The sequence below is a fragment of the Stigmatopora nigra genome, chromosome 8 (assembly GCF_051989575.1).
Source record: "Stigmatopora nigra isolate UIUO_SnigA chromosome 8, RoL_Snig_1.1, whole genome shotgun sequence".
In the NCBI taxonomy this organism is placed as follows: domain Eukaryota; kingdom Metazoa; phylum Chordata; class Actinopteri; order Syngnathiformes; family Syngnathidae; genus Stigmatopora; species Stigmatopora nigra.
Window position 1 is genome coordinate 3,790,673 of NC_135515.1, and position 26,505 is coordinate 3,817,177.

Genomic DNA, 26,505 nt, shown 5'->3' on the forward strand with positions numbered 1-26,505 from the left:
TCATGCAGCAATTTCGAACGACAGGGAAGGCAATGTGTGGAATGCTAATTGGAATGTCATCTTTTCATGAATAAATTAAGAAAAGTAAGCAGAATACCTGGTCATCTCAAGTACGTCTCAATGGATGCATTTAATGGTGCTAGACGTCTAATTCCTTTTGACTGGGAGGAGCCAATGAATGTTCTTTGATTTGTGGAATATTTCAGAATTTTGGACCAAAACGAATACTCAAAAAATAGCCATACCGGTTGTAGATGTTCATTTGTTTGTTTTCTCAAAAAGATTTTAAAAATAATCTGCGCAAAGCCTCATTTTAACCTACTTATTGTTTACAATTTGGGTTCTTTTCGAAATAAACCCGTAGCCATTTTAGGAATCGTTCACCGAAGAAGACACAAGATTTACTCACTGGCTAATTTAAAAAAAAACATTTTGTGCCTTTGTGATTTTGCAAAAGCTCCAAGACGAGTCCATTGATTGATGTGCTCTCTGGAGGTTGACGCGGCATCTCATTTCTACCGGTTGAGAAGCCGTCACATCCAGTTGTCATACGAGAGCGTGAGTGACGGCGTGCGTGTTGAGATACTCGTCTCATCCATCTCCCGTGTCCGAACGTGCTCACTGTGAACAAAGGTGGCGCTCAGTCGCTGCTTCCTAATCACATCTCCACGGGACGCCTTGTAAACTCAGTTTATCTCGTATGCATGTGACATGAAATGTTTTCTTTTTGCTTTAATGCATTGGCTGCCATTGATGGTACTACATATTCAATCCATTTTGAGTAACGTTGCCCATTTTGTGCCGTGGTATTAAAATAATAAAATACTAAATACTTTTAAATATTATGAGTCATTGAAGGATTCATTTTTGGGACCAACAATTACTTGATAGTTAAAAAAAATAACTTTAAAAAAGCCTTGTATCATAAAAAAATGTTAAAAATGAAATAAAATAGATTTAAAAAATACAGTCCATTTAAAAATAGGTTGGCATACAGGCAGCCTGATAATCTAGTGGTTATGGTGTCTTCCTCACAGTTCTGAGATCAACCTATCCATTTTAACAAGTTGTTCAGCCTGTTAAATCTGGTATACAACGACTGGAGCTGCTTTGCTTCTTCAGAACCTGGACGACTTGCTGTAATGGAAAAAAAAAACCTTATAATTTGTATAATTAAAACTGCATTTCTCCTTCTAGTCCTGTCCCCACGATCACATGGAGAAAAATCAACGGCAACATACCGAAAAAAGCCCGACTACGAAAGTCTCAGGCCGTTCTAGAGATCCCCAACGTTCAGCTGGAGGACTCGGGGACCTACGAGTGCAAGGCCGAAAACCCTAGGGGAGGGACGGCTTTCAAGGGGCATCTACAAGTCTACAGTAAGTTTTACTTCAATATCTTAAGTCATCTGAATTTTTAGCAGTCTAGCAAGCCCATCCTTCTATTGATAAATTATTTTTTCATTGGGATTTTTATTTGAAGCCCATTTTCGGAACGCTTCTTTGAAAACGAACCGTATTTCGGTCAATCTCTGTATTACATCAGTCACAATAAACATTTAGAACTGGAAGTCAAACCCGGGGCCGATTTCATTTAATCCGGACGTGAGGCGAGTCCTGGTTATCGTCACCATGTCAAAGTCCGCCGCGTATTCCGGGAAAAAAAAAATTGGGACCGTAAAGCCTTATTAACTTTTTCATGAGCTCTTACAGGAAACGCTTTGCTCTTGCCAACAATATTTTCTTGGCTGGTAGCAAGTTTTATTTTTAGCTACAAGCAAAGAGAAGACAGTTTCAGGCAAACTGTAATTACAGATAAGCTCACATCGTCAGCTACCGTACAAAATGAGCGAGTGCTTTTAGTCTTGGAAGGTGGGGTTTAAATTTAGTGTGACGTAACTTTTGGAAAATGTACTTTTTATACATATTCATACAAAAAAAGTAAGAGTTTAAAGCTACCTGTAGAATATGGCGGTTCTATCACAGTTTTTCTTTTCATTTTTCTTGCAAGTTATACTTATTTAAATGATGTATTTGTTTATTGTTATTAATTAATTGTTTAGCTTTAACAAATGGAGTAATATTTAAATGTTATTATATGGTAATTTATTTAATTTCAAAAATATTTAATTTTCCCACTTTCCCATTTAATGATAATTAATTGGGGAATTTTTCATAATCATATTCATTTGTAAATGTTGTTAACATACCTATTTTCAGAGCTCACTTCTTTTATTCATAAAAGTTGTTGTAGTTATGTATTTTGTAACTACATTTCTGTTATTCTTTGATCAATATTTAAACCATTGGAAAAATTGAATTATACTTCATTTAACTATCTTCAATTTGCACATTGCTAATAGATTAATCAACCTTTTAATGCAGACACATGAAAAAAAGTATCAAGAATTATTATTATTATTTTTTAACAAGCGTAACAAGAAAGTGGTGCATCTACTTATGAAAATATTGTAAAAATACTGTTATGCTCCAATTCTTTAAGATGAGCAAAATTTGGACTAATCAACGTACTAAAAGAACGAGAAACCAATGTTAATTTTGCAAGGCATGCACAATAAGTGTCCTTGAAGATTCCCCTGGAGGAAATGGCTGGCATAGGCACGTTGCATTAGCCACTTGTGATGATCAAGAAATGGCCCCTCGTTCCACCTCTGTCGCACGCACAAGGCCAACATAATGGAGTGGCGTAGCCTTGGTGAGGCACGATTCCAAGGTCTCGCCCTGTCGATTTGATTCACTTGACAGGACCAGGAGAAAAGGCATCCCGGCTTGTTGTGGCAAAAAGTAATTTCCTTGAGGCCATCTGTTTGTTTGGGCTTTCATTGCAAGTTGGACCGTCCTGCCTATGAAGCAGCAATCTAAAAACCACAAAGGGAGACACAAAATGAGCTTGAAAATACGGGAATATTACATATTAACACTTTTGCTGCCAGGCAATAGATCTCCCATCCAGTTTGCTGTAGAATTGCTCTTAAATTAAGTTTTAAACATTAAATTCTGTGTTAAAATCTTGAAGTCAACTGGCCTTGAGCTGTAGGAATCTTGAAAAATAGGCGACTGTTTTACTGACAAAAATTTCAAAATTTATCATAAATTTTGCTATACTAGGCAATTAAAAAAAATACCCAATGCATGTATGTATTTATTCTGCATTTCTATTATTTTTTTATTATAGTCATCCATTTTTTATTCCTAAATTATTGTTAATATACTTTTCAATAATTTTCCAGGGGTAATCCAAACCATTTTGACTAGCACTGTCAATTTTAATGAAAAATTAGCATTCACAGCCATTGTAAATTTAAATCCATTGGATGCCTATCATTGTCAATGGTAATTAATGAATTAAAACCCAGTGCAAAAAAATCCACCCAACTTTCACCTGTCAATCACCTTTCTAGATCAAATATCCAAGGCTAAATTGACAACCCTTTTACGCCTTCCAAAACATGTTTTAATAATCAATTAAACAATTCAAGCTAAATAAAAGAGCTTCTTGCATTAATATACATGCCTTTCATTTCTGTAGATTAGCCTTCCCTCGTTTGTGCATTATTAACATAATTGGAAAAAAATTAACATAGAAAAAAAGGCCTTGAAAGATGAAACTAAGCGAATGAACCGGGCGAGTTGGCGGCGCTCGCCTGGTTTTTGGTGGCTGATTAATATTCTCGCTCCCACGCAAGACAAACGATCCGACTCCAGCGAAAGGTCCTTGTAAATTTTATAATCTCATGAATACACGTTCACGTATTGAAAAATGCATCGAGCAGAAAGACAGAGACTTGTAGATGAAAAGGAAAAGCATATCCGTTTGCCGCTAAAGTTGAGTTGGAAATCTGTCAAAAGTCTGAATGAGTTAAAATGAACATTAAGATTTTGCAAGAATATAATCACAAACTCATAAGTGATGCCCTAATAAGAATTCAGCACCTTTCATTTGGCTTTAAAAAGTAAAAAGGTCGAATAATGTGGGATTTTGAGCCAATTTGTTAAAAAAAATCTGACAATTGTTGATGCCTAAAGCAAATTTTGCAAGCCACTACTTTTTAAGTATTGATTTATGAAATGCAGTTAAAATAATCACTTTTTAAATGTGTATATTAGGCCGATTTGACACCAGAAAAGTCCATAGTTGACCTTAAAAAATAGTACAACTCCTAGTCTGGAAAATATAATATTTTTGTATTGGACTTAGAGAGCAAAAAGCCAGCTAGAGTCACCAAAGACCCTTAAAAAGTTGGAAGACCACAGCAACGGACATTTCAGCAGTTCTGGTAATTTTTCTTCTTTTTGCATTCGCATTCTGCCCCCTTCTTTTAGCGCTGCCGCAGTGGGTGAGAATGATTAATGACTCTCAGCTGGATAGTGGGGAGACGCTCCAGTGGGAGTGCAAGGCCACCGGGAGGCCCCGGCCTACCTATCGTTGGCTGCGTAATGGTTTGCCCTTGACATCCCAGGTACAAGCACCTTGCCTCTTCTTCTTTTGCTGAAAAAATACCTCGGGGTGCTCGACGTTGTCATGAATCTTCATCAAACCAAACCCCGTCCGTTTCTTCTTTTTACACGTTCCAGGGTCGAGTGGAGATTGTGAACGGGGAGCTTTCTATTCACAAGAGCCAGCCCGCGGATTCTGGGATGTACCAGTGTGTGGCAGAGAACAAGTATGGCGCCATTTACTCCAACGCCGAACTGAAGATCCTAGGTAACCAAGAACTTTATTGTATAATTGAGCATTGCATCGCATTCATTTCCTAGTCCTAGATTCAAAATCATTGTCCAATTGGGTCCACTCGAGATAAAGTATCATTTGTTATGTATAGATTAGATCAGACATGGGCAAACTACGGCCCGCGGGCCACATCCGGCTGGCTAGGCTTTGAAATCTGGCCTTCGACATTGTCCAAATAATGTATTTTTTTTCTCCCAAGATGGCGCCGTCACGTGGAAGCCAGTGGCAGCTCTGTCCACTCTTATTTGTTTTTTTGTGTTTTACAGCCCCTCTATCTTTTTTAAATGACCTTTTAATATTTCTTAATACATTCCGTTTTACTTTGTACTTTATACTTTTTACTTTAATGATGAGTGATGAGTATGTTAATACTTTAGTCATTTTTTTCCTGTTTATGTTTCATATGTACTGTTAACGGATGCACTTTTTTATATGTATCGTATCTTGTGCTGACCTGGCCCATCTGTCAAATTTTTAAAGTCAATGTAGCCCCCAGGCCAAGTTTGCCCACCCCTGGATTACATGCATCAAGAAATTCTAGATGAAAATATATGAAGGTAAGCAGTGGACGTCGTGAGTAAAATTAGACTCCGCCTTTTGCATTCGGTCCAGAGTGCTTTCTACATTATTTGAAAACAGAGACAGATTCGGGCCATGCGCTGTTATTCCCAAGTACAACGATCCTGTGCGACTTTAAAGTGGAATGCTGTTGTCCTCCGCGCTGTGAATACGCCATTTTCTCCTTGTCATCTTCGATAGTGGAACACAGCTGGTGACACCCATTCCCCTTTTGCGTACCCCTGAGGGACGCTTTGATTTACTGTCAGCATGGCGTGCCCTTTTTTGAAGGGGAATCTGTGGCATTTGCAAGAATCAAAGGCCCATTTTTGTTGGCTGCCAAAATAGATGCTAGGTAAAGGTTTAATGTTTTTGCCTGTTTTTTTTAAATGGCAGTGACCTTACACATAAGGGACAATTGGCCATTGCTCTATAAAGTTTACGATTACAATAAAAAAGTCCTATTTTTTGTGATTAAATCTATTTATACCACTGAGGGTGATAGATGGGCCCACCTTAAATTGTAATTGTCCATTAAAGTTATTTTTGCGGGTTTAACTAATGTAAAAAAAATGAATTCAGTCTTTTGACGCTATGTTTTTCCACAAATTATGTTGCTGAAATGCTAGCATGTGTTTATTATTGCATTAGTTCTATTTTTTGGACACATTTTTAAATCTCGCAAATTTTTATCAGTGGATTTGTGTCCTCTATCATGGGCAAAAAGTTTGAAACCCCTTACCCTCAAGACTAGTTCAAAACTTTCCCAAGTACTGACGACTGTTGACATTTCCGAGCTGGTTCTGCCCCCTTACAAACCTCAGGACAGATGACGTGGCTAATGACAGACCGCAGAGGAGCGATTACTCAAGGCCAGCAGTCGCCAGGCACCGTGGCCCTCATCGGCCCATGCCTGGAGCGCAATCGGTGGCGGGTGACGCCCCGGCGGCCGGCTGCAATCTCACTTTGATTAAAACAAACACTCGCACCAAATGCGGGCGAGTTCCCGGGCAGGAGCGTGGCCGGGTCAGCCTGAAGCAATAGATGGGATTGGATTGTCATTGTGTATAATGTCATTTTAGAAACGTCACTCAGCATTTAAATAATCCCGTCTGACAAAGCCTCGCAGCGTGAAGATGGCCTTGATGTGTAATACAGATGCTGATGATGCTTCACAATCCTCTAAATTTCTTCTCCCAGTTTCACAACTGTTTTTGTATCTCATATTATTGTGATAGACTGATACAAATGGGTATTTTTAGATACGTTCTTCATCTTCATAAAGCGTACATACTGTGAGATTATGATGCCTTTTGGTCTGGAATTTGCATACAAATCCAAAAGCAAAATATCTGATGAAGGCATTGGTTGAATAATGCATTTTGAGTTGATTTTTATACATATATATATATATATATATACATATATATGTATGTATGTGTGTTTGGGGGTTGCTTTGCTATCGAAGGGACTGGTGCACTTCACAAAATTATAGGGCAAATTCTTTTTAACTCAATTTGGACAATGTCTAATCCATTTAAAGGTGAAGTGGTGGCAGTGAATGTTTTTGTGGGCGTCCCATGGCAGCCTCTCCCATTTCTTATGGATCAGATCTCTAATGTTTTTAATGTTAGCTAATGGGAATATGGCTCTTTAACACCTCATAGCTAACCATGATTTTTCTCCCTCCAGCTTCGGCACCTGTTTTTGTTCCCAATCCTGTCCGAGTCATCGCCACACTCGGGAAGGACACCTCCATTGAGTGCAAACCTCGGGCCTCGCCCAAGCCACGAATCACATGGAAGCGAGGAGACAAGAGGATACAACCCAATAAAAGGTAGAGTTAGTTTGAATTTGAATGAAATAATCACTGACTGTTTAAATGCCAAGATACCAACTTGCATGTTTCAAAGCACAACAGTTTATTTTAATTTCACCGAGTTGAATAATTAATGATGTCGTGAAAAGTTTGCCCACCACAATATGCACACATCGTTATTTTTTAAAGCGTGCTCCCAACGGCGCGAAGGCGTGGAGGTTTTATTACTGTTACCGGAATGGACTAACAAAACAAAACATTTTTTGCATTTCCTCCCGGAAAAAAAGTGGTCCTCGCTCACTTTGAGGTTCCATCCTTTTGCCTGTCAGTCAAAATGAGCGACGTCGCGAAACATTGTATCCATCGGTGTCGGTTTCTGTAGACGATCGTCCGTCTCGCTTGAGGATCAAAATCCTCTTGAGTGTCCAAGTGGCTTTGATACGCTCGTTTTAATGGAAATATTTTATTTGGGAGAAAGAATCGGGCTGTTCTTTGAACTCGGCACTGCCGCTGAAGGATGGCTTTTGGCTCGGCAAAGTGTACGGAGCTATAAAATGATGATTAATGACTCGGGCTCGCTTGAACCCGATAAAGCCTCGGAGGCATTCGTCAAAGCTGCAAATCTATTTTTCTGTGGCAGCCGCAGGAAAAGTTGTACCTGAGATCGGGGTCTTATCTGACCTGAGATAAAGTCGAGGCTTTGGAAAGCGGAAAATTGTTCCTTAAATTGAAGGGAAAACTTTCTCCCGCTTCTAAGAGTACTATTTCATTTTGGCTTTTATTTTCTTGTTCATATATTTTGACTTTATACTGCAATTCTAAATGGGTTGAAAGTGGCTAGAATTATTCAAATTCAATTTAAACTTTGTATCTGCTTACTAAAACTCCCAATTTTAAGTTCCGGAACCAATCAATTTTCGTAAATCGAGGTACTACTGTAGTTTAAAGGCTCCTGGTTTGAACCTCAAAGTTTCCCAGACAAGAAACGTCACCGACATAACCTCGTCACTCTTTCCGGACACAATCAATAAGCCGCATTTTGAAAAGGTCGCTGCTGATCCAGTGTGTGATAATACTGATTTGTATCTGGAAACAAAGTCGCCGGTCAAGCGCTGACCCCCGGGCCGATGTTGCCAAAGATTTTTTTTGACATCGGCCTTTGTAAAGCGAAGAGCTTTATGGACACCGAGGCCTTTCGTTTTTGTTTTTTTTCCTTTCTCGGGATGAATCGAAAATGGCTGCGCGTTTATCTATCATTGACAGCTGTCCAGACTAAATGAAGGTGTATAATTAACATGGATTTCCGCTAATGTTTACGCCTTTTGTTGCCTAAGCACAAAGTATTAATCCTGTCTTTTTTGTAGACAAGGACGGGGATGTGTTTTGTCACGTGGCAAAAGTAGGCTTCACTGCACCTTTTAATTCCTCTTTTTTTAATCAGGCATCCATTTGGTACACCCTGGATTGGTCGCTAGTTAATCACAACCCACAAAGTTCCCATTCAGTTATATTCCACCAAAAGAATTGCAGAAATTCGAAATTCAAGATGATGATAGACGAGAAAATAGTCCAAAAAACGAAACATATTTGCCTCGTTAAAAGCCGCAAAGTAACCAATCCTCAAATTAGCTGCCCGCAGGCTACAACCAACCCACCAGAGAGTCAAATTTGGCTCGCAGTTATTTGATTTAGTTCACACATACAAGATCTCACATTCGAAACTGGGCATATCATATCAATATTTTTATGTTTTACTAAATATTAGTGTATCAGTTTATTGGCCCTGTCTTTAACACATAGTGCATTTGTTTGTATGCTATTAAGATTTTTGTCAACTTCAGATTATATCTATATAATAAGAAAATAAGTGCAATACCCATATTATTTTAAACTAGCTTTGCAAATTCATAATAAGGATTACTGTATTTACTGGACTATAACTCACGTTTTTAATCTTCAAGTACTACTTTTATGTTTCTTTATTTTCTCTCTGATCATTGACCACCTGTTACATTATTTATTTAAGGCTATGTGAAGAACTGTCATGTTAGCAGATACCTAATTAGCCTGTTGTTCTCAGTTTTAGTATTTAGTATATATCTTGGTTGCCGAATTTTAACATGGAACAAAACAACACATGTTTTATATGTCATCTTCATGAAATAGGTCATTTTCATACTGTGATTCTTTGCTTTATATATCCTTTACTATTTGCATAGAGTGGTCTTCATCCTGTCCTCTGTGTGTCATCGTCCTTGTCGGAGGGGGTAGCGCCAATATCCAAATGCCCCCGTTTGAAAAATGTCTCCTGGCTGCAGATTGCCTCGTGAATATCGCCTGTCGAGATTCGGTCACGCCTTCCCGGCTTCCCTCGTTGCCAATTTCAATCAGCTTTATGCATGATGAACGGGGGGAAACTGGCTCGATTTAAATGCCAAACACTATTAATTAATTTGAATGGCATCATCGCAGAAACAGCTTGTTCTCAAAGTTGAGGAATGTCGTCTCCCAGAGGTAGGATTAAGATACGTAAAAGTGCTAATTTTGAATAGGACGTAGGTTTTAACCTTCAAATGTCAATGTGGCTATGATCAAGTAAGACAAGGTAAGACAAAGTAAATCGGGAAAGGGTTTCATTTTGTTGAACTCATTATCTGCTATTGGCGACGATAGACATCCACTTTTTTTTTGGAAGAAAAGGCCAAATGAAGTTAGTTAGGTTACAAAAATAAGTATACAATATGCATGTATAGCAGGGGTCTCAAACCTGTGGATTGGGGGCCTCCTAAGTCTCCTGGGACAATATTTTGCAGGCCCCATTTTTTTTAGATTAAATAACTTGATTCATCCTGTTTTCGGGAAATTCACTGTCTTAGTAGCAAGCTGTTGAGAATTTTTCAATCAAAATCCAAAGTGACAAATAACGATTAAAAAACAAAAACAATCCACAGTTGATATATTTTTTAAATTACAAAATAAAAGACACACATTGCCGCTGTGCTACTTTCATGTCATTTTCCCCATATTTCAGTCAGATCATAATAGCAGTCTTAACATTTTTTTGCTGAAAATTGCAGAGTAAGTGGGGATCCGGGATCTCCATTATCCAGCAAGTCTTTCCCATTCGTCCTTCGGTATCTACTTACGAGTCCCGGCATGCTCACCTGTTTGTTTTTCCTGTCGATTACACTCTGCGTCTCTCCAGAGGACGCGGCGGCGGCGGAATGCTCGACTGGCTTTTGACAGCCTTTGTCAGACAATTTCACATGCGCTACGCTCTTCTGTACATTTGTTTGAAAAGCAAGCGGCATAAGTAAGGCAATTGTGTTTGTTCCAAAGATCCGCTTTCTACCTGCCATTGATTGCAACACGACGGATAGCGTGACTTTTTGTTCTTGACCTCAAAAGCCAACAACGGTTCAAGTGTTGTTGATTTTTTTTCTGTTTTGGTCTATCTTTTGTCTGGCTATTGTTCTTAGCGTGGTCTCTATCAGGAGGAACATCTGCGAAATGACTCTCAGCGCTATCTGCGGGTCAGCCTCATTAACGTATTTAAATTGCTCATTGATCCATTGTGAAAAGCTCTCATGTATTCTCCTCGCCGTGATTAAGCTTTCAATACGCAATGTCGAGTTAGCATTTAAGAGTACACAGGTGTAAATGTCCTTGGGAAGTGAATTGAGGAACTCTCGTCATTTTAGAAATGAAGGATAGGAATTTTATGATCAGTTTTTGGGTCCAATGAGGAAAATATTCAACCTTGGCTTTAATTTATATATATAAGGATTTGAGTACATTTGACAAAGTTCCAGCTTTACATCGATAATTAAAAAGTTAAAGGAACCTTGTCAGGGACCAATACCACTCTGGTCACAACCTGTTCCAGCTGCTGCCCTCTTACAGACGCAACAGGTCTCAAAAAGCACGGACAAATAGACTTAAAGACAGTTTTTCCAGGACTCTGAACTTGCGTTAGCACAACACACAATCCTTTCTGCGCAATAACTCCAAGGTGTGCAATAACAATCTGCAATATCTTAGATTGTGCAATATTTTAGAATTTACCTTACCGGGATGTGACTTTTTATACTTTTATATTACTATTTATGTTTATTTTTTACTGGGAAAACGCACTTTGTGGAGTAGCACCACCAATTTCGTTATACGCAGCTGTGTATGATGACAATAATGGCTTTTGATTTGATGTTTTACCTTTTTAAAATTAGTTTCCAATCCTTTTGTGCGCTGTTTGGGTTGATAATCACATTCTTGGATGTCGTGTTGCAGGGTGATGCTTCTGAGAAACAACACGCTGAGGATCATCAACGCCAGCCGAGCCGACGAAGGCGACTACGTGTGCCGGGCGGAGAATCAACTTGGCTGGGCCGACATGACGGCAACGCTGTGGGTCAAAGGTAAGCGATGCCGTCATTGTCCGCCACGTTAGAATAACAGTGTCTGCCATACCTCTCTAGTGAATATATACTCTAATATTCCAACTCATCCAGTATTAGAATCACTGTTGCCTATATTAAATAGAAAAATAAAACTTTACCCAACAATGAAAAAGATACAAAAGTTCAATTGTTGTCCGCCTCCGTCTTTAGCCGTCAATGTGGGCCCGGCCGGCACTTTGACATCAAAGCTGGTCGCTAGGTCCGAGGTGACAGTACAGCAGCTTTGTGCTTGCAGAGGCCATGCGCGTGGAGCTCAGCCCGAGGCGCGTGGAGGTGACGGTGGGAGAGAGTGTGGTACTCAGCTGCAAGGCCACCCACGATACCTCGCTGGATGTCAGCTTCCAGTGGCTTTTCGACCACATGCCCATCGCATTCCAGCAGCCGCCTGGACACTTTGAATACATCCAGACTGTCCGGGCAAAAGTAAGTGCATTATATTACGTTGTGGACCACAGAAATACTTGGTATTCTATAATATAATCATATAAAGAGAAGACAACATTGCTACTGGGTTTTCCTTCAGTAAAAAGTAGTAGAAAAAGTAGAAAACAGATGAAAAAATCTTTAAAGGTAAAAAAAATAGGAGAATAGTTATTTTCTATGGGTTTTATTGACAGAAATTGCCTATTTTAAAGTAATTTAAAAAGAAAAAAAGGTTTTTTTGGACACTTTTTTTTTGAATAATAGCTTGTAATGAGTTAAAAAGAAAATGACAATTTCAAAGAAATCAGAGATGAGAAAATAAAAACGAAAAATCAAGGATTTGGGAAAATTTTAAACAGTTAATAAAGTCGCAAAACTTTTTAAAGCAATTGTCAATTTGACAAATAATTACACTAGCACTAATTGGACTATTCAAGACTATAATTATTTCTTCCAAATATGTTAACACTAACTAGCTTGAAAGTGAAGAAATATTACCTGTAACTTTGTCCCCCTTTAGGCAAAAAGCCTCATTTTAAAGTCACATTTTATCTGGCAAGACTTTTTCTAAACGCCGTGATGGAAAGGCAGAAGTTCCACATCGCCGACGGAAGCACACGGTGCAATTTGAATGTGGATCATTGCTAAGCAGCCCAGCAAAGACCTTCCTTGGATTCATAGCCTGCGGCGTTTCCCTTAACTAACCCCCCCCAAAAAAAGAGCTACTGAATTGAAGAGAATGTTTTTCTTCTCCAGCCGCTTGAGCTCCCTGAGCTTTCCTTTCAAGCTCCTTCCAGGGATCATGTTTGAATTGTATGTCTTTGCAGCAGTCGTCTACGGTGGATTTGATGATTAGGAGCATTTTGCTGAAACACGCCGGCAAATATGGCTGCAGGGCCCAGACCAGCGCGGACACCGTCAACGCAGAGGCCGAGCTTCTGGTTCGAGGTGAGCTTCTTTCAACATTACTACTGCAATTCCTCGTTCATTGCGGTAGATAGATTCCCGAAACCAGGACAGTGTATTTATGGTGTCTGTTTAATATTATTTTTACTTTGAAAACCTTCTCTATTATTGAATTTACACATGACAATTCTGTTCTATAGTCCTGCACTAACAAAAACAATTAAGAAATAACATTTAATATTAAATAAAATAAAGATGTTACTGTACATTGTGGTTGTATTCATATTCTAACCATATACCCTAAAGATACAGTCTTATTATTACACAAACTGCCCTCTTAGCTTCTTAGTTTTGCCCCAAAACTAGTTTATGAACAATTAAGAAATAACATTTAATATAAAATGAAATAAAGATGTGCCTGTACTTTGTGGTGATATTCGTATTCTAACTATATGGCCTAAACATAGTCTTATTATTACACATTTTAGCTTTTCAGTTTTGCCCCAAAACCAGTTTATCAAGTGAAAATTTTGACTTAAGTTACTAAAACTTTTTGCAACTTGAATTTCTTTAAAACATATGAGAATCATCTCCTTCATTCTCATAATGTGCCTGTTGGTTCTTCCTAATTGTTTCCCTTTCTATGCCACCACCATCACAATGCCACCAAAAAAAAGCGCTTTCACTGTTTTCTTTTGATTTCTTTTCATCTCCTTTCTCTTAAGGCATATCGTTTATTTTTAATTGAAGTGTGCCGATGAATATTGTACCGCAGGCGCACTGGCTCTTAAATGGAGCTGACAGGACCTGTCAGCCTGCACCAACTAAATTGGGTTTACTTTTACTGGATGACTGGACCCTGGTTAATTTCATTTCTCCATATTGTGGACGATTACTTTTTATTCTTCTACATGTTACATGTTTTACCAACATATTTAAAGTGGGTAAAAATAATTTTACATATTTTTGTTTCATATTTTTTTTATATAAAAGCTAAATACACTTGTACCTCTACTCAAATACTTAATTACTCTTACTTAAATGGTTCCAGAAGTGGTTTCGTAAGTTAGATTTTTTTAAAGTAGAAGCATATTTTACTTTGAATTATCATCATTCGTTCCAGTCTTTAACATTGCCTCCTAAACCCTTTAAATTATGTATGCCAACAAATGTATATATGCATAAAAACGATAAAAAAGTGGGGAATTGTGAGTGGCAGCTGAGTAAACATACATACACCCACATGTAAACACCTCACAACTTCAAATGATGTTATCCACACTCAGAAAAACTCCAGAAACACCTTTTTAAATTTTGGCACAACACCATATTTGTGTCCCTTTTAATGCACGTTCCAAGCATGTCCTTGTTTTTGTCATGTTGCCACTTTAATGTTCATTTTCTAACAAAACTCCTCGCATCACATTCAATGGCGGGAACGCCAGCTGTTCACCAAACCGCACACCTGTCTCGAGTCTTTACATTTGCCGCGATGATGGCGTTACATAAATAAGACGGAGGTAAGCATATGTCGGCTTTTATTGGAACACGATGAATCCGAACGCCCACAAAAAAAAGGCAATATTTGAGTGTTTTTCTCAGATCGGCGATCTTATTCTTTGGTCGATTGTTTGTTTTGGGTAAGGGAGATTACGAGATTGTGGCTATTCATATTCATTTGTTTGTCTGGGGGTCTCCGTGAAGACATTCTCTTCATGTCGAATTGTCGCGAATCGATTCCAAACAGAGTTGGAACCGAGAATAGTATGCAAATGACTAAAAGTCAATTTCTCTAACCCTTAAGGTCCTCCCGGACCTCCCGGTGTGGTGATAGTAGAGGAGATCACCGAAACCACCGCCACCCTGTCTTGGACCCGCAGTTTGGACAACCATAGTCCAATTAGCGCCTACCACCTGCAGGCACGGAGCCCGTTTTCATTAGGCTGGCAATCTGTCAAAACAGGTAACGAGTGAGATAGTGTTCATTCATGGCAATGGAAACTGTCTAAACTTCCCCAAAGCCTATTTAATAAGTTCAAATCCTGTAAGAAAGTAATTGGGACATTTTTCATATCCTTTATGTCTGCTAGTATAACCTTTTTTTGGCCTCGATTAGCAAATCTATTCATGCTTATTTTGCAAAAAGTGCATTTCTCTGTACTTTCTTCGGTACTCAAATCATCAGTTAGAATTAGACGGCATGTCAGAATTTACACCAATTATCTTTATTGTAAGAACATAATCCGGATGTTCGGAAAGCGGGCGTTGTCCTTGCGATCATAACGAGCGTTTCGTTATCACCTAGCGTCCCCGAGGATTAACATGTACGCTCGCTGGTGCGTTTCTTCACCCCCAGGATTACAAAAAGCTCAGCTGCGTGTAAAATGTCAGTGAGGATGGATCCAAATGTGCTTTGCAAGACGTTTTTTTTTTTAGAGAAACAGTGGAAAGCGGGTTGTGACCACCAGTGTAGGAAAAATATGCAAAGCTAAATATTTTATGCGGTCTTTTGTCTTGTTTTGCTGGCACAGAAAACTGGATTAAATATGAAACAATAGCCGCACTCGGAATCATAAACATTGGCAAGAAATAAAAAAATGTCTGAATAATTTCTGACTCTGTTATAACATTTCACTTCCATTTAAAAGAAGTTAAATGGAAGTAGTTTGTTTGTTTCTGGCAAGGAATACTCGGGTTTCAGGGTTATTTTAATGGTTGCCAGACTTTTAATTTTTTATGGATGGGAGGCCAATTATGATTTTTATTTTCTTATGCCAATGAAGTAAAGAAAACAAGGAATTTGCATTTTTAAGTTGCCCAAGTAACACAAACTCGCTATTCTCGAGAACAGATGAGGGAAACAATTGAGTAGAAATGAGAAAAATAAAAAAATATATATGGTGAGTTAGCATAACATATAATTTGAAAAACGCATGGTGAGTTAGCATAACATAGTATTTGAAAAAAAATGTATGGTGAGTTAGCATGACATAGTATTTGGAAAAAACGTATGGTGAGTTAGCATAACATAGAATTTGAAAAACAAAACATAACGGCAACAGCGTAAAAATAACAACTAAAAACCCCAAACAGCATTAACCAATGAGCTATTTCGCCCATTTTAGATCCCGAACCCGTAACCGGAGACCTGGAGTCAGCCATGGCCATAGAACTCAACCCTTGGGTAGAATACGAGTTCCGAGTGGTCGCCAGCAACGCCATCGGGACGGGAGATCCCAGTACTCCTTCCAGAGGAGTTCGAACTAAAGAAGCAGGTAACTGTGTAGTCGTAGTTTTCTATTCAGTTTGTGTGTATTTGGGTTTTTTTTTCTTGGGCCGTGAAATTTGAAAACTTTGCTTTCAGTGCCCTCAGTGGCGCCGGCAAACGTGAGTGGCGGAAATGGCCGCAGGCACGAACTAGTCATCTCTTGGGAGGTAAGCGGTGCACCACAGACTTTTTTTTTTAAAGTACGAACAGAAAAAATGTCAGCGTGACCACTGAGGCTTCAAGACAGGCGGCTTCAAAGAATCTTTCAATTTGGTCCACACATCACCACTTCGCCACTCACTTTTCTCTCTCCACATGTGCTTCAAATGTAAAGATAATATTTCAAAGAAGAACCAGCCCTGTCGTATATATTGCAGCATATGCTCTACAGTCATCGTTTTCAAACATACTTCAAAATATCGGGGGGGTTTCTTGAATATCTGTGCAAGAAAATATAGATTTCGAAGTACTTCTGACGTTACATGGGTTGTAAAATTATTAATTTAATCTATTTTACTTAACCATAAAGTTTATGCGCATAATTTACTTTGATGACATTATTACAACATTATTGCGTCACGTTGGGTCTAGCCCAGCATTTTTCCCATCAATCAATTTCAACTAGCTGGGCTGCCAACCCCCCCACATCCAAATAGATTGGGCACTTACCACCGTCACTGCCACTGAATTGTGATCCTTTGTGATACTATTTTACTGATTCCAGCACCACGAATGTGACTTAATGGGTACACTCATGCCGCAACTGCACAAGCCATTCATTAGCATTTGTCACTTTGTCTTACCTGGGAATACCTGTCACACATTAGGGGGGGGGGGGGGGGGGGGCAAGTGACAGTGGGCAATGGAGGAGGGGGAAGGCGATCAAAGTCAGTTGATGGATGTCGCTGCCTCTAAAGCCTCCGAAAGAAACGCTTGAACGATTGCTAACATTTTGCAAAATAATCACAAACGTTTACACTCTGCTGCGTCCGAGTCGATTGGCGACGTCGTTTCCAGAGTGGTCGCTAATTAAAACTCAGAGGAAAGTTTGAAACCGTGACAAAGGTCCAGGGTTGCTAAAAATAGAGGCAAATGAAAAATGGAATAACACTCAGTGGAGCAAATACCAAAAGCCAAGGTTTGACTAAACTTATTTGGATCTGGGACAAACTTTATGGATATACAAACCTTGGTTATTCGTAAACATGGTGTCATGGCATCCAGGGTTATGAAAAATAATACAAAAATACATAGTTTGGCCAACTTTTAATCAGTGCTTCCAGTTAAAATGAGGTCTATTTTTGTTAATGGCTGCCAATGAGTTTATTTTTCATTTATTCAATGGGCCTGAAAAATATACGATTTTTGGAACCAACTGCAATAAACTTGGCTCCTTTATAGTTGTATTTTATTATGTTTTGATGATACGATGTCATTTGTTTGGAAATATGACTTGACTGAAGCTTGACTTGAAGAAAATTGTATATCCAATATTGGCCAGAGAAACATAATTAGATTTCTTTTCTAAAAAAAATCCTTCAGTCTTGGCAGAGGTAACAGAATCGTATCAAGCATAGAAGAATGTTCACAGACTGGACCTGAATGCAAAGTAGTATTTTCACGATAAAAGCCACGCTTTATCAGGCGAGTGCGGTCTTACGTATTTTGCTGATATGGTCTGAGCTGCTGCAAGTTTCCCCCTCAAGACAAAATCAATAACAAATTAACTCAAAACCAACTAAAACTGAAAACAATAGTATCAGTAAGCATCGCCTATTCAATATATGTATGCTAGGGACTGTGACTTAATGCACGGATTATTTCCAATGACAAAAAAAATGGAATTTTACATCTGGAGTCTTGGTCAGGAATGGATTTTTTTTCTTTCAAAAACAAATTCTGGTAGTTCCTAACTCAAGATTGTTTTCCATCAGAACAGAGGTAGAAGTGATTACTGTAATAAGATGCTCCCTACCAGGATAAAAAAGGATTATCTCATTGGACCCGCGGGATGTTAAGCCAAAACACAGGATGTAATAAACACTCCTGATTGTGAAGCAATGGGTAAAAAAAAAAACAAATATTGGTCCATCCCTTTAACTCATTAGCTGCCATTAAAGCCAATGGACGTCGAATCCATTTGAACTAATAAGAGCATCAATCAAATGCAAATTCACAGTAAAGAAATGACAAAAGCCAAATAATTAGATTTCTATCCTCACCATTCAAATGGGAATAATTTAATTTCAGGTTTTCTTCTTGAGGACAATCATCCAAATTTCATATATTTGAAAGCATGGTCTGGGATTTTAATATTTTCTCTCTGGCCGCATTTTAAATAAACATAACCAAACAAATATCTACAGGGGAAATATTTCAATGTTCACTGCGGCATAACATAACTGTTCCAGCATGAAATAGCATTCAGATCTTCATATCTATCGTAGTTGTAATAAGTAGTTTTAAGGGTTTAGTTTTCCCTTCAAAAGTAGAAAAAGTTTTATGCAGCTTGTAATCACTACATAGTGTGTTAAAATGTAAAAAAATAAATCAAATACTAATAAAAATAATGCAATATATTTGAAAGCAAGAAAACTTTACAACCAAATCTTCCGATTTCTATGGTTTTACCAAAATATTTATATATATATTCTTTATAGAACGTTGTCTACCAAAGGTATTTTAGTATTAAGATAGATTGTGCACAAAAATGTGAATTTAGTGTATCTAGCATGACAGAGCTCAATTCGTCAATTATTTCCTAATACATGAGAAGAATATGCATTGAGGGCGTTAAACTGGAAAAATTGAAGTTGGGTTTCTGAGCTCACCTCGGTCACAGTTGACAAAACTGCCGTTGTCACGGCCCACATGGGCTTTTTGTCACCATGATGAAAAGTAGCAAATGATCAAAGAAGGCGGCGCGTCAGAAGCACACTGAATGAACCCGTCTGTGTGTATTAATGTTTCTGTCATCTCTGGCTATTGACAATAAATCTCGCAGAGAGTGAAGAGAAAATTGCTACCAAGCGTTTGTAAGCGACCATTCAGGGAGTAACCTGGTATTCAACGGAATGCCCAAAATGACTATGAAGGGGGGCCTGAGAATTTGCAATTAAGATGGCTTGAAGGACATTTTCTCAAAAGGGGAGAGGTGAACAGATGTGAAATCAAGTCGTGGTTATTAAGTTGGGTCTGGCAGCCCATCCACCGCTGGGAGAAGGAAGTGGAACCCACAGCGCAAGCCTTATGGAAGGTCGAGCGCCGTCCAGATGGGATGGCCGCCTTGGTGTCAACGGCGAGGTCGGCCCACCATATTTTTGGCCTGAGTCCAATTAGAATATTAAAACAGTGATACGCTGACTCGAGAGTTTAATTAGTTTCTGGACTACAGATGGTTAGGGTCTTGAATCCAATTTTCTTGAGTAGAAGAACAAGAGACACCAAAATTTAGAACTGGAAATTACTGGTTGACAGGTTTGTGTCATTTTTGGTTCATTTGGGACATTTGCTGGTCACTTTGTGAGGATTTTTATAAGTTTTATGATCAGTCCTTGTAAATTGAGGGACATTTCCAGGTCACTTCCCATTGGTTACTATAACTAAGACGCCTTGATTTTGGAAGAGTTTGATTTTGGGTCAATTTCTGTTGATATTGGGTCCATTGGACTGAATTTATCTTACTGGATGCTCTATTTGTGTTTTCTCTCAGCCTTGGTAGAGGTATATTCCCTCATGTGAAAGACTGATATGAAATATGAATGTGATGATGTCTCTCCGCTATGCTTTGATGTCATCCATAAATATGACAAGCTTAACTCTTGCCACCGCAACTAGTTTTCAGCCCCTGCGGTATTTTCAACGGTCGCCGCCAAACACGTTTGGGAATAAATCAGGAGGAGAGCGTGAGTTGACCGATGGAGGTCCTTATTAAAGGAGACGCCGTCTCTTTTCCATCCGAGGCGCGTTCGCAAAGGAGTCATCTGGCGAGGCGGTCCGCCTGCCGGACGCGGTTAAAGCAGGATGAATGACTAAACAGCCGGTTGCTTTACCGTGGGGCCGTCCATTAGGGTTGGCCTCCCAGTCGTCTGACCCATTAGGTCGCGAGCTCAGCCATCACGCTTTGTCCACGTCTCCCCGAGTACGCACAGGGGAGCTTTGAGGGTGAACTGCAAATTCTCGTTACTGTAATGAAGCCCATTTCCAAGGACTTGTGGTGATTTTCACTTGAAAAGAAAATAGTGGTACTTCTATTTACAAAATAAATTCCATCTACAAGTAGTTTTGTCACTTGAATTATCCTTGCAAAAGCTAGTTTTGGCTGAAATGTGTGAGAAAGAGAAAAACTCGAAAATTATAAATACACAACTAAAAATTATGTTACGTTTGTCGAACTATAACGTGACCGGACGTTTGGTCGCCGGTCTTTTGGTCGCGGGTCAAATGTACTTAGATATTAAACAGTACTTGGATATAAAACAGTACTTAGACATTAAACAGTACTTGGATATAAAACAGTACTTAGACATTAAACAGTACTTAGGTATTAAACAGTACTTAGATATTAAACAGTACTTAGATATTAAACAGTACTTAGATATCAAACAGTACTTGGATATTAAACAGTACTTAGATATTAAACAGTACTAAGACAAAATACAGGATCCTACAAGTGATTTTACATTTTGGGGTATGTTTGAATTTTTGAGACTTCTCATTTCATAACTTGAATGACCAAATTTTGCCATTTAGGCCTTTTGTAACTGAATATTTTTTGCAAATTCTCCTCATCTAGTCCACCAAAAGCTCACTGACGAACTGAGTTGTCATCTCCTGTCCATGTCGGCCCCTCCTGAGCTCTACCAGCGGGGGCCTAAATAGCCCGGGTTTCTTCACGCTGTTCCTATAAAGGCCGAAAATCAATGAGCGGCACAGCCAGACTGTAATGACGATGGCTCGTTTAGCTCCGCTGATCATCTCAGTAATGAGTGCCGTCACAGTGATTGGTCATCGTGTCTCTATTCGACACGGCCTATGGGGGGCACAGATTAGTTGGGCGTTTGGGGTCCGAGAACATGAAAGTGGAAAAGTACTTTTTTTATGGATGATTCAGGTGTATGATGGAGTGGGTTTATGATGTGTACTTTCAAGAGATGCTGAGTTTACCCTTTTGATTACCGTTAATTGCAATTAGCATTTTAATCGGGGTCGTAATTATTGAATGATCTTGTTTTAGTTGGATTGCAAGCCCCGCCCCCCGTCTCCCTAGTCCAATTGGATTGAAAGTTTAACGCCAGGTGTAAACCAGTTTTGAAATCACACAGCTTTTTATACTTTGTGAAGATAAGCGGAATAAAATTGTGTGAATGGCAACTATATAAGTCGAGGAAACGGAGCGAGAAATTGGAGTGGAAAATATTAAAGCTATGCACATGAATTTTGATGGTAATCAATCACTGTTTTCAGACTACATCAGCTATTAGAAATCCCATACAATAGTGTTTCTATGGGAAACAACAGCTCTGATTTTAGAAGATATAATCCCCTCCATGATGTAATATCTCTATCATTTATGATTATTCACTGCCAGCCCTCCCAGTTCAAATTAGCCAGCTATCTATACCTAAAAATCGTAGTGAATGAGTTCATTTTAATCTATGTCGCTCACATTAATGAATTGATTTCCGTCCAAATGTAAAGCCGTTTGATTGGACAGAATTTCTGGAAAACAACTCAATGGAAACTGCAATAGATCTTATCCAGGGAATACAAAAAATAACTCCTCCTGACAGCAATGGCGTTAGACAAATTTCTGGGTAACGAGCGGCGCCCAGCCACACCTCCGCTCGCTTTCCCAATCCTGGCGACGGACGGTTTCTTTATTAACTCTGGCAGGGAATTACAGGGAAAGTGAGAAGTAAAATGCTCTCTTATTCTGGCCTTCTTCCAAAAGTGACACTACCCAACTTGTGCTTCGCTCCAATTTCAAACGGAAATCAAAAAAACTATCTGATCGTTTCAGCCCATCTCGGAGGAGTTCCAAAATGGCGAAAGCTTCGGCTACATTGTGGCGTTTCGAGCCAACGGCACCCGAGGCTGGAAAGAGAAGATGGTGACGTCGGCCGACTCCACCACGTACAAATACCGTGACGAGACCTTCCCGCCGTTGACCCCCTTCGAGGTCAAAGTAGGCGTGTACAACAACAAGGGCGATGGACCTTTCAGCCCAGTCGTCATCATTCACTCTGCAGAAGGAGGTGAGGGTCAATTTTACGTGCATCGATATGCTTTTGAATGTCGAAAACGATAATTATGTTTGTTTGCTTAGAACCCAGAGAGGCGCCATCTGATGTAAGAGCTTACGCTATTTCAGCTTCGCAAATAAGAGTTACGTGGAAGCCACCCGTCCCTGGACCCGGATTACCTAAAGGTTATGAGGTGAATCATTCATTTATTATTCATTATTAGAGATGCAGAAGACCATATTCATATGCTAACCATTGTTTCACGATATGATTTTGATTCAAAGCCTTTACGACACAATCGGTAAACTCAAGAAACTTCAAGTCAGACGATTCCACTTGATTTTACTAAAACAACAGTAGAAACTCAACATTTTTTGTGTACTGGACTTGGTTGACATTGACTGACAAATGACAAATCCGTTTGAAATGGCCATAGACGTCCAGTCAAATGAACAAATGAGTTATAAAGTTGATATGAAATACCACAGCATCTGATACAGATGCAAATACATCCAAATACATGCCAGAAAAGGCTTTATAGGTAAATTACACCCACTAAATAATCTCAAAACAGACCATTATGTGACACCCAGGACGATCTGCAAATGTGTTGGTGACTTGCTAGCATTATTGCTGTGTGAGCATTCTATAACTGTCAAAATGTACTATTTAGAGCAGCTATAGAAGGCTAGAAAGGATCATAAATTGTGGTTATGTCATGTCACAAACACAATTGATGAAAAAAATAGTCCTTTTTTGATTTATTGTTATAGGTGGAATATCGATGAAATGGTTAAAAATGATTTAAAAGTCTTCATTAAGATATATGAGTAAAAACTGTGATTCTTTGTGGGATCAGGTGAGCTACTGGAAGGCATCAGAAAAGGAAGACTCTGGTTGGAAACAGAAAACCACCAAAAACCAAACTTCCTTAGTCCTGGGTGGTTTGGAAGGCAACAGCCCATACGCCCTCGCCGTCCGTGGCTTCAACAGCATTGGTCAAGGACCCGCGAGCATCTCCGTCACGGCCACGACGAGGAAAGCTCGTGAGTTTAAGAGTTTTGCTTTGCACCAGCTACATTTTTTTGGGAGACTGATGGTGTCTTTTTTTGGTCAGCTCCCATGCAGCCTCCAGGCAACCTGCTGTGGATCCAAGAGGGCAATAATGTGTCTTTAAGCTGGGACCCGGTCAAGGCCAAAGAAAATGAGTCTGATGTCATTGGCTACATGGTAATTGGGCTATTTTACTTCACTTTGGGAAATGATGTGTTTTTCAGAACATACAAGTTACCCTTCATGTCTTTATCTGAGATAGATGTCCCATTTATTTTAAGAGAGTTGCCCGAAATTGCTTTTTCTGATATCTGTGACATATGACCTTGTCACCCCAAAATGTAATCACCTTTCTTGTTTCAAATTTCCAAAAGAATCCTGCAAATTTGATCATTATCCCTTTATTCATTTCTCACTTTCTGACACTTTGTAATCTTTAACCTCCTGACCCCATTTTTTCATTTTCTTCAATTTTTTCCTAATTATACAATTCCTAATGTCCAAAATCCAACCATCTCTCCCATTTAATATCACAAAAATAATCCTGTAGGTTTGATAGTTATCCCTTTATTCATTTTATAGTTATCTTAAAGGCAGATATCCTTCTGACTTTTGACATCTTTGTTCTTTCCCTTCCATTTTCTTGTTTTTTTAATTATTGAGTTATCCTGAACTCAAATACATCATAAAACTATGTCACACTAAAAAAAAACTTCACCTTCTTGCCTTTTTAATCTATTTGAAAGGGGCGTGGCTTATTGCAATGATGAGTCCATTTAACCACCATCCAAAATCAATAAAATGCCGGTTTCCGTCCAGGTGTTACTGAAGCAAGAAGGCCGAGGCCACAACCAAGTGACTCGAACCATCAACCCCTCCACCATGTTGACCCTCCCGGAGGGCGGAACATACGCCATCGAGGTGCGGGCGCTCAGCGAAGGCGGCGAAGGGGCGGTCAGCTCACAAGTGCGACTCGTTACCTCCTCGGGTGAGAAAAGGCTTCCTCATTTTTATCGATAAACCTGTTTTTTGGACTAATTAAGCTGTCATAGTTGTTGCACCGGCAAAGTTTTCTTTGCAGAATACTCTTTTAATTACCTCGCCCACGCACACATGCACTAATTAACCCGTGCTGTGAACAGAGGCTATCTAACCCACTTTGTAAAGGCGGCAGATGTTTTGTCCTCAACCGCCGTTTTTCAACGAGTTGGGTTATTTTGCAGCCCTAATTAGTCGGAAAATGACTCAGTGGTTTCCTACTGTGCACTACAAGACGAAACAGTTGAAACCTGCTGGTCAAGTTAAGCTCTTTCCTGACTAACCAGAGCTGCAAAATATGACGAATCTTCCGTAAGTTTTCTACGCTAGTTTTTACCAAACTACTAAGTACGCATTTTGTATCAAAACTACAAAAATCGGAAGAAATTGAGCTTTGTTTTTATTGCCATTTTAACTTACCATGACAATTCCTTCAACACGCAACATAAATAAGTTTTCTATTTAGCACAGCATGGGCAAACTACGGCCCGCGGGCCAAACCCGGCCCGTGAGGTGTTTTAATCCGGCCCGCTTACGTTGTCCAAATGTTTTTTTTATCCCCAAGATGGCGCCAGTGGCAGTAGCCGTGTCCGCTCGTATTAGTTTTTCGTGTTTTACAGTCCCTATGTCTTTTTTAAATTACATTTCAATATTTCTTAATACATTCCTTTTTACTTTACTTTGTACTTCATACTTTTTACTTTAATGATAAGTGATGAGTATGTTAATACCCGAGTCCTTTTTTTCAGTTTATGTTTCATATGTACTCTTAACGGATGCACTTTTTTATATGTATCCTATCTTGTGCTGACCCCGCCCATCTGTCAAATTTTTAAAGTCAATATAGCCCCCGGGCCCAATAGTTTGCCCACCCCCGTTTTAACACATTGTCGAAACATTGAATAATTTTGTAAGTGAAATAGCGCGCTCACTTTTCAATGACACGTGTGCATTATCATCATTCGTCTTTTTAAAAATAGACAAGATCATCCTGATTTCTCATCACATGATCATATGGGGGGGATATCGCTAATACTTGGTGCTCTTTTGTCGTTGGTGTTAGGGGTGAGGGCGAAGAGCTGCGATTGCAAACCCAAACTGACGTGGACCGCGTTGCTTTTGGTTCTGCTGGTGCCTTCGGCGTCCCGGTGAGGCCGTTTTTTCCAATTCTTCTTGACGTTTGCTTCGGAGGAATCCTTCTGGGAGGGGCTCGCGTCATCCTCTCACACGTTTGTTTCCATGTCCGACATCGCGCTTCGTGTTGTTGTCGTGTGCCGTGTGAGGATTTTTCTTTTTTTACTCCGTTTTTTTAAACCACTCGTCTCAACGGAGGCGACTTCTCGGAGAGATGCAGCGCCTCCCCCCGCCCGCCCTTTTTTTGCTTTCCTCTGACTGGCAAAAAATACTCACTTGAGGAAAGAAATGCATTTTTTTACGATGAAAACACTGGGACTACTTTCCAAGACTTGCTTTTTTTGTACACAGTGTTACCTTTTAGAGAAGAACAGCCTTGGTGTGTATAAAGCTTTGTTTCTGTGGGTAGCAACGCTTTGGTACTCGGTGGTCCAGTTTTGGTGGAAGTACAGTAGGCCTCAGTAGGGTGACCAATAAATGTGATGTATTTTTTTTACATTTGGTCCTCTTGTCATACTTTTGTCGCGATATCTCATTAACTCGATTTAAATACTGAAAAAAAGACCCCAATGCTATTTTTGATATTACATGAATTGGATTTTTAAAGCTTGGCAAGGGAATTGCATTACCGTATTTACTCACATATAAGCCGTACCTGCGTATAAGCCTTATTCTTAAAATTGCCTTTAAATTTTTGAACCGTTTTGGTCGCATTGTCCTGCGTTATGACGTTTTGTATTTGTAAGCTTGCAGTTTTATGCATGTCAAGTCTAATTTTTGCGCATATAAGCCATACCTTTGATTTAGTCATCATTTTTTGGCGACAAATATGTGAGAAAATACGGTAATTTA

General features: G+C 39.3%; 1 protein-coding gene across 1 annotated transcript in view; it reads left to right on the forward strand.

Moving 5' to 3' along the window:
- cntn5 (contactin 5) overlaps nucleotides 1-26,149 on the forward strand; it is a 67,148-nt gene extending 40,999 nt beyond the window's left edge. Inside the window, exons 9-24 of the mRNA XM_077723070.1 lie at nucleotides 1,198-1,379; nucleotides 4,344-4,480; nucleotides 4,596-4,725; nucleotides 7,003-7,147; nucleotides 11,417-11,544; nucleotides 11,822-12,009; nucleotides 12,837-12,957; nucleotides 14,720-14,878; nucleotides 16,041-16,190; nucleotides 16,280-16,350; nucleotides 22,206-22,440; nucleotides 22,512-22,621; nucleotides 23,288-23,474; nucleotides 23,546-23,658; nucleotides 24,301-24,469; nucleotides 25,583-26,149. Coding sequence (XP_077579196.1) covers nucleotides 1,198-1,379; nucleotides 4,344-4,480; nucleotides 4,596-4,725; nucleotides 7,003-7,147; nucleotides 11,417-11,544; nucleotides 11,822-12,009; nucleotides 12,837-12,957; nucleotides 14,720-14,878; nucleotides 16,041-16,190; nucleotides 16,280-16,350; nucleotides 22,206-22,440; nucleotides 22,512-22,621; nucleotides 23,288-23,474; nucleotides 23,546-23,658; nucleotides 24,301-24,469; nucleotides 25,583-25,671 — 2,314 coding nt within the window. The 3' untranslated portion in view covers nucleotides 25,672-26,149. The remainder of the gene's footprint in view (nucleotides 1-1,197; nucleotides 1,380-4,343; nucleotides 4,481-4,595; nucleotides 4,726-7,002; nucleotides 7,148-11,416; nucleotides 11,545-11,821; nucleotides 12,010-12,836; nucleotides 12,958-14,719; nucleotides 14,879-16,040; nucleotides 16,191-16,279; nucleotides 16,351-22,205; nucleotides 22,441-22,511; nucleotides 22,622-23,287; nucleotides 23,475-23,545; nucleotides 23,659-24,300; nucleotides 24,470-25,582) is intronic.
- Nucleotides 26,150-26,505: the final 356 nt, after the last annotated feature.